The sequence below is a fragment of the Anas platyrhynchos genome, chromosome 1, assembly GCF_047663525.1.
Source record: "Anas platyrhynchos isolate ZD024472 breed Pekin duck chromosome 1, IASCAAS_PekinDuck_T2T, whole genome shotgun sequence".
Lineage (NCBI taxonomy): Eukaryota > Metazoa > Chordata > Aves > Anseriformes > Anatidae > Anas > Anas platyrhynchos.
In genome coordinates, this window is record NC_092587.1 from 53,098,727 (window position 1) to 53,107,612 (window position 8,886).

The window sequence follows — 8,886 nt, forward strand, 5'->3', positions numbered from 1 at the left end:
CTATTCGCTTGTTTCTGGGAGCTCCACAACGCAAGAACCAGTAACTCATTTGTCTTCGGAAAGCCTCTGTAGAAGAATCACCGTGCCTCTCCTACCACCATGCCTCTCCTTGCACTCGTGCCTCCGCAAGCAGACAGACACGGTTCCAATTCCTACTTGCTTCTTACGGAGATGCAGGGATAGGCGCAGCGCAGAGCTGTTCTGCACCATCAGCTGGAAGAGAGCAACAAGTGTCTCCACCCCATCTTGCAATCACTGGTCACAGAAAATCACCTGCACCGTTTCTGAAGATCCTGTACCCAAACTTTTACTTTTCCTGTGAAAATCCAGGTTAGGACCACAACTTCATACCCACGCCTTCCTGTAAGCACAGCTGACAGCCAACTAAGCCAGGAGTTACTTAGGACTGGAGCACAGAACATTTTTTTTTTTTTTTACTAATTTTCTTCAAAAAAAGTTATGTAAGATAAGTGTGCTTGAAGTTAAAAACAACTCATCATGTGTTCGCAGAACTTAGAACTTTTTTCAGAACTTTATTCAGTTCTGTTTTTGCAATACTTTAATATGCCAACCCATTTTAAGGAAACACGTTGATATTTAGGAAGACAACAAAACCAGTTTGTCAGATCCATCACTTACCAGCCAGGGAGAGGATTTCTATGAATCGCCCTAAGATATATCCTACAAGAAACCCCTACAAATTCAATGTAACTACAGATGTTTTGTACAACCACATGCAGGGACAGATGTATCTTGCTTCAGCCTGCTGCTACAGTTTAAGTAAAGAGAAAAATCCATATCCTTGGAGGCAGGTGTGTACTGTTTATCTGTCAGTGAAAACTGCGCAGCAAAACTACTCCATTTGTCAAATCTAAGGGACTCCTGGCCAAACCCTCTCAGAGGGGGCACTAGTTAGGGTGATGAGAAAGGTTAAAGTAATATCATTAGTGTTAGAACAAGTATAGCAGCTGCTTTAGCAGGAACAGCCTAAGTGAGACACTGAGGTGACAGCAGAGAAAAAATAAAAATCCAGCAGCCTAGGAAGAAAATGGAAAAAATATCCAATAAATCGCATCAAATTAAAATCTAGTAATAAAGTCACCTTGTCCAAGTTATAAAGATACAAAAAAAAAAATTCTACAGCAAAAGTTCTGCATTAATCGCCAGGATCTCATGAAATGCACATTCTCCAAAAGCATACATCAAGCCCTCAACTCTGCTACACCCTCCCCAGATAAACATTGCTTGTTCTGCAAATACAGAACTGACCTATACTAAATCCTAATGCTGCTCTGGAAATGTTGGGAAGAGATACAAAAAAATCAGTATTTTTTGTTTGTTTTTTTGTGGTGTTTGTGTTTTTTGTTTGTTGAATCTAGGATTTATATTCCCAACTCTAGGATTTGTACTCCCAAACTCAGCAACAAAAGCTTTTCACCTGCAATATCAAGTGAATTTGTGCTTTTAAACTGCAACTCTAAACTCATTTTCTAGTCTCAAAGGTTTTTATTCGTAAGTAAGCGCTCAAAATTCAGTTTTGCATCACAGTACGGATGGTCCCTGAGTTGCAGTGCTATTTCTTTACAAGCAGATTTCCTTTCCAACCCTGTGCAAAGGAAGTACATACCGATGTCCAACACGCACAACCCACTCAAAGCAGCGAAAGAAACAGAGGTGTAGCAATTTGGAGGTCTAGAAGGATCAAAAGCCTGTAAGACTTTCTTCTAAAAGTTACACAGCACCATGAGAATGATCAGTTTGCCAGGTATTTGAAACATCTTACTCCTAACAAGATGTTTCTTGGACAACCTAGGGAACTCCAAGGCAGAGATACCCGTTTGCCATCACGGGCAAATGCAGCGTCCGCTGTTGGCTTGGAAGTTCATCCATTGCAGCGCTTGACGTACACTATGTCACCCAATAAACCCTATTTTAATGCATCTTATATGATGACAAAATACTTGGAAAAAAGTTCAAAAGCGACTCTCAACAAGAAGGGATAGAAATATTTAACTGATGGCTGCAAATTGAACGTGGCTAGCGACTTGGTCTTAAATGTTAGTCAGAAAACAGACTTGTAAAAAGTATTTGAAAGAATGTATATACAAGCTCTAAGAAAAAAACTTCCATAGCAGACTGGAAACAGTGTTGAAAACCTTATAAGTGCCTCTGGAAGAGGCAGTGAGACAAGATTAAGATTCATTTCAAGCAAAGAAGCAGCCTGATAACACTTGGAACGAGTGACAGATGAGAATCAGTCAAAAACTGTACCACTCCAGATGAGATTTAAAAAAAAAAAAAAAAAAAAAAACAAGATTTAGAACTTTGATGTAAAGAGGAGTAAAGTTTTAAAGGTCAGAAGTAGTGGGAAAAAAAAAAAGAAAAGAACATGCTAGTTTTATATAAGATGGGTACTGAAACAGACTGGAGATGTGCTACTCCTCAGAAAAACAAAACTTCTGGACACGATAAACTGAAGGAACTTAAGGCACATATCACAAACACAGAGCGATCTCTAATCTAACACTCGTATCAACTAATTGTAGAAAAGTGACTTCCAATGGTAGGGCAAGCCAGAAACACTAAGCACTTAAAATCCTATTTTAGGATCTAGCAACCAAAAGACATGATACCACCCAGCCACGCTAGTGCACAGAGCATATTCCAGCTTTATTCCTTGCTCAAAGAGCAGCTCAGAACCCACAGTCAAAAAGTTCTCCTAGTCCACAGAACACAGGTCATTTCTAAGGGCGGGGGGATGAAGACGATTTGTAAAAGAAATCATAAAAGGCGACTAAACTCACCCCACCAGCACACGTGGGTCTACACAAACCATGTAGGAATCTGTATGCGGCAACTGCAGCCCACCTGCATCGCTGCAGGAAAAATTGAGGGGCTCGGAAATAAAATGCCCAAAATAAAATCACTGGTTTAAAGTACCCAGCTAAAAACGTATCTCTATGAAAGGCTTCCGCTCACTTACTCAAGGAGATAATTTTCCAGGATGCGCTGAAATTATTCTGCTATAGTGACAGAAACAAACTAGCGTATACAACAAATCTGCTAATACAGTGCTTAAAAAAAGGCTTCTGAGGCTGGATGCAACATGCCACAACAAGGTTTCCATTTCTATCGATATTTCCATCAGTATCACACCAGTACAGAAAAGCTGCTAGCACAGGATCACGAATTCACATGCTATACTAAGAATACTGTACCAATAAAAGGTGACCCTACTGTACAGGTATTCATATCTGAACAAAATTCACACATAACTGCCATTATTTTTTTAATCTAATTGAGTTTAGTATATTCCAAACCCAGAACATCAGCTTCATCCAGGTCTACAATAAAAACATGGGTGAATTAGAGACTCAACTTAGTGTCCAGTATAGATACTCCTAACACCTGCAAGTTTGGGAATAAGTTAACTGGAGCCAGCCATTACTTTCAGGTATCTAACAAGCTAAAACAGTGTTTCATGCTAAGAACTCAGTCAAAAAGGTAACAGCAAGAGAAACACACTGAGAGATCTGCTACATACATGTGCTGGGAAAAGTTTCCTTAACATTGCAAGTTTCTTACCTCTCTCCCTCCACATGGATAGTGTGAATCTAACGCCAAGTTTAAAAAGATCCCTGCAGAAGCTACATCAGCACCCACCACCTTTCTGATTTCCTATCATTAGCACAGGAGGGGGGACAATACCAGTTCTCTAGTGTGAAAGTTGCTTGCGCTATTTCAAAGCAAATTTCAAGAGCAGATAGGTTAAAAATGTTTCCCACAACAGTAGAAGCGAGAGAAAAATGTGCCATTCAAGCAGCAACTGAAAAACCCAGCCCTTAAAATACGTTTATCAGCTCGGCGGGGTTTATTTTATTCAATTAGAAAAACAGGTACGTGGAAGTGTCCCAAATGCAGGCAAGGAATTGTCAACAAGAAGTCCTTAAGAGTAAAAATCCTTCAACAGTTTTCTGTAGCATACATGAAGCATTTGCAGCACTTAGAGACCTCTGCACCGCTACCAGGTGACGACGATCTCAATGACTGAAAAAATTTATTCCATTTTGTGTGCTGTCACACCTGAATCTCTCTGAAACTGACCACAAATATACAAAGCTCATTTATGAAGCTGCTCAGCAAGCTAACTATGAAAATAAACTAAATATTCTGTGAAAATCTGCACCTGTTCAACTGAGATAGATTCACATTATCCAAGCCTGACTTGATCTTAAACACCTCAACTTTGATGCGTCCATATATCTCAACCAAAATAAGCCTTCAGTTTTCATGCTTTCAGGTATTGAGACTTCCCTCAAAAGCATTTTATTTCACCTCCATAAATAGAACAAGATCACCGCTGCCCAGGCAAAGTAAAAAAAAAAAATGGTTACTACCGTTAGGCACTGGTTTCCAAGTGTAGCATAAAAAAACAACTAGCTCCAGCTAAAGAGCAGCTTCTTCAGCCTTCTGCTCTCTTCGTGGAGACCTGTTGCTATTAAGGAGAGTTGGGGCCTCCACTTGCAACATTATACTGATCCCACTGCCTGTACCTACAATGCTCTGAAAGTTACATACCAACTTTTCAGAGCTAATACGTCATCCGCCAAGAACAGAAGGCAAAAATCAAGTTTGTGAAGATGATTCCAAGCAGAATCACACCCACTGCTCAGACAAAAACTGGATACTGAAACCTGCTGTCTACTGTCAAGTGACCAGCCATTTTACTTTATTTTTTTGAACTCTTCCTTCTTCTTGGCAGCTCTAACTGCAGCAAACAAGGCTGGTGGCATCAGGACACCACCACTCACCAGACTCTAGCAGAAGGAGGCTGCCTCCATCTGTAGGCACACTCTGTAGGCTTAAGAAGATCTAAAGTGAGCCTAAAGAAACTCCTGGGGGACAGGTAACCAAGTAGTCTCGTAGCAAAATGATAAGAAATGAGCTTTGCTTCACCAGAAGCATGAAAAAGCTCAACAGCCCTGTGGTCCTCCATCTCCCCTCCCAGTACAACCAGCTCAGATTCACTACTGGTTGGGACACCTACATTTTCCAACCTCCAGCCTGCCTTCACAGCATCACCAAAGACCTTTGCAGGACTGCAGAGAAGCCCCTTTATCCTCCCAAACCCCAAGTTCACAGGGCAATTTCAGACATTTTAGTCTCACAGCAAAGAAATGAGAGATGCAAAACGAACTGCACTCCATATTGATTCTTAATGCAAATGAGGTGAAATAACATTTTGTTTCTAAGTCTTGAGGAACCTTAGGCCCAAAACTTGCAATCTGGATTTTGGTTTTGGCTCTCTTTTCCCCAAGCCGATGGTTTATTTGAAAGAGAACAACAACAAAAAAAATGATTTTTAGATATTCTTCTGCAAAGAAGAGCAAGAAGAATTGTAAAAATACATCAAATAACCAGGCTGAATGCGAGGGGGGGGGAAACAGCAGAGAAAAATCTCGTTTCTGAACAAGCTGTGAAAAAAACTTGTATATATGCAAAATAAGAACCAAGACCTGTACCTGTGTACGTACAAGCGTACACACAAATTCAACAATAAAGTGCACGAAACCGGCATCTTTAAATCCAGTTGCAGAAAGACGAAATAGTGCTAAAGGCACGGGCTTCGCAAGGAGCTCTGTAATAACTATTGTGAAAGCCACGAAAATGACAAACTGTTATCTGCAATTGATCAAAAGCACAATAAACTGACCAGCTTTGCCTTCCAACACTTCTCCCCCCCTCAAAAAATAAAGACAAACAGGAGGCAGGAACATCCCAAGGGCCCGGTATGAAACGCGAACGGGTTCAAACGGGGCTGGAAGGGGAGCAAAGCCCCGAGAAAGGCCGAAGGCAGGCGCAAGTTCGGCTTCTGCCAAAGGCAGGGGGGAAGATTTGGGGCAGGAGAGGGGAGAGGAGGGCAGCAATTGTGGCATCCAGAGGCTGAGGGCCCGGGCCCCCGAGACTGACCTGTGCCGTCGCTGGCGGACACGGAGAGCGCCGGTGAGGAGAGTTTAGGCCGCTTGGCTGAAGGCGGGCCCGGCTCCACCACATTCTCGGCCATTTTTAATTCTTTTTTAGACAATCACTCCGAGCAGAGAGACGCAGGGGGGGAGCCCCGAGACCTTCAGCTTCTCCTCGGGCCCCCGGCTGAAGCCGCAGCACAACAATGCCGACGAGAAGGGAGCGGGGAGGATCCGGCTGGGGGGGGGCCAAGTTCCCCTTTTTCTGCCCCTCGGGCTCCGGGAGGGCGGCAGCGGAGAAGCGGGGCGAGGGTGGGAGCAAGAGGCCTCTGCCCCCCCAAGGCGAGAGGGCTGAGCCGAGATGGGAAGAGCCCCCGCCGAAAAAAAAAAAAAATAAAAATAAAAAATAAAATTAAAAAAAAAAAATTGAGGCTGGTGGTTCGATTTTTTTTTTTTCTTCTTCTTCTTCTTCTCCTTCTTCCCTCGGTGAAATTAATCCCGGCTGTTGTGCTGCTGGTGCTTCCTCGCCGCCGCCACCATCATCATCTTCATCCTCCGGGGGGTCTCCTCCTCCTGCTGCCTCCTCACCGCCGCCATCAGCCTCTTCCTCCTCGGCGCCGTCCTCCTCCTCCTCATCGCCACAAGGAGGCGGGCGAAGGAGGGGAGAGGAGGAGGAAAAAAGAAAAAAAGCAGCTCACCGTCCTCTAGCAGCGGCTCCTTCCCCCTCCGACACCACCCTGCTGAAAAATACCCGGGGGGGAGGCGGCGGGGCGAGAGGCCGAGCGGGCGCGGGGTCCCCAGCTCCACTCGCTCCTTCCCTCGCCCGTCGCTAAATGGCTGCAGAAAGGGGAGCCGTAAGGATGAGGAGGCTGAGGATAAGTCCCAGGAGTCTCCGCTTCACATCTTGTTGTGCAGGGAAGGAGGAGGAGGAGGAGGAGGGGTTGTTGTCCTGCTGGAGGCAGCGCCGATCGCGGGCTGGGAAGGTGGGGGGCGGGCTCCGACACCCCTCGCTGCCCCCCCCCCCCCCTCCTCCACCACCTCCCCGCTCCGCTCCTTTCCCCCTTCCTCTTTTCTCTCAGGAGCGGGCTGCCCCCCCCTCGGGCGCAGGAGGCGCAGGGGCCGAGCCCACGGCAGGAGGAGGAGGAGGAGGAGGAAGGCGCCGGCCCCTCCCCCCCTCGCTGCCTACCTTCCCCCCTCCCGGGATGGTGGCGAGCCCCGGCGGCTCGGCTGGGCTCGGCTCCGCTCCCCGAGATGGGGGCAGCGGGGAGAGAGAGAAGCCGCCCCCCTCCTCCTCGGGGGTGGGGGGGGACCCGCACCTCGCCTCGGCCAGGGGCCGGGGGAGGAAAGCCAAGAGGTTGGTGGCAGGGAGGGAGGGGGGGGGGGGTAAGGCTCAGAGACCCCTCGGAAAGGAAGAGCCGGGAGGGGGGGTAAAATGTAAAATAATAAAGTGAAAAATTGAAAAATTTTTAAAAAATAAAAAAAATAAAAAAAAAAAGGAGGAGGAGGAGGGCGGGGGCCTGGCCGCGGGGTGGGTTAAATGGCCGGCGGGGGGGGTGGGGCGGGCAGCGCGGGGGCCGAGCGCAGGCTCCCTACTGCCCCTGCCTGGCGCTGCCGCCGCTGCTGCTGCTGCTGCTGCCGCCGGGGCGTGTGTGGCGGAGCCGGGGGGCGCCGGGAGAGGAGAGAGAAAAAAAAAAAAATAAAAATTAAAAAAAAAAATTAAAAATAAAAAAAATAAAAAGGGGAAAAAAAGAGAGAGAAAAAAATAATAAAAAATAAAAATAAAAGAGAGGCGTAGCGGGCGCGCTGCCGGCCGGGCCGTGTCTGTGTGCGCTGTGCGCTGCCCGCCCCCCCCTCGGCTCGCCCCGTCCGGCGCGGCTCCGGCGGCTCCGCGCCTCGGCCGCACACAACCAAAATGGCGGCTGTTGTGCTGCGCTGCGCTGCGCCCCGCTCTGCTCCCAGCCGCTCCGCTCCGCTCCGCACCGCCCTCCCCGGGCAGCCAGCGGCGGCGGCGGCGGCCGGAAGTGAGCCAAGAGGGGGGGGGGGGGGGGGAAGGGAGGGGAGGGGAGGAAGGGGGGGGGGGAGGAAAAGGGGGCGTGGCCCGAGGAAAGGGGGCGGGGCCTGGCGGGCGCTGGCGCACACAATGGAACGCGGGGAGGGAGGGGAGGGAGGGGGGAGCCGCCCAGCCGGCGTCACGAGCCCGCCGGCGGCCAATGGGAAGCAGGGCGTTAGCGGAGCGCTTCCGCAAACTGTGCGCGGCCCCGCCTCTTAAAGGGGAAGCGCACCCTGAAAAATATCCCGGCTCCCTGCTCGCTCCGGCTGCCGCCGCGGCCGGGCTGGGCTGCGGGAGGCACCGGGAGGGAGGGGGGAGGCGGGGGGGAGCCCCGCAACGGCCAGCGGTGGGAGGAGGGGGCCCAAGGCGAACACTGCTGGGGCTAACGGCTAAACCTCACCCCCACCTTGCCTGTGGAGCGCTGCATTTATGTATTTTAACCCACAGCTGAGCCTAATTTTAATTTATTTTTCTAAAGTCTCCTCAGAATTAAAAGCTGACTGGAATAAAGCCCGTATAAAGGTTCTCAGGCTCTCCACAAGCCCTTAGCCCACCCCTCAGTGAGGAGCGAGCACCAGCGTTATAAGCACAGCGAGGAGTCCGCACAAACCCCTGCCCGCCCCTAAAAGCCTGCCCGGTGCTGACCAACTTTTTGCTGCTCCAGAGTGTCGGATGGATGAGTTGGGTTAGTTAAGTGCTAGAGGAAGCTGGGAGAAAACCAAAATCAAGCCCTTTCTTGTGTGTGTGACATCTCTGCGCTGCCTTAGGACAGCTTCAGAGAAGCGTACCTGTCCCGTCTGAAAGGTGGAAAACACGCACCCTTGGTGAGCGCTGCCAAACCAGCACACATATTTTTAACATGAATTATATTAA

At 48.3% G+C, this 8,886-nt stretch overlaps 1 protein-coding gene across 1 annotated transcript in view; it reads right to left on the bottom strand.

Moving 5' to 3' along the window:
• The window catches only part of EP300 (E1A binding protein p300), a 61,956-nt gene extending 55,058 nt beyond the window's left edge, over positions 1-6,898 (bottom strand). Inside the window, exon 1 of the mRNA XM_027451182.3 lies at positions 5,971-6,898. Coding sequence (XP_027306983.1) covers positions 5,971-6,064 — 94 coding nt within the window. The 5' untranslated portion in view covers positions 6,065-6,898. The remainder of the gene's footprint in view (positions 1-5,970) is intronic.
• Positions 6,899-8,886: the final 1,988 nt, after the last annotated feature.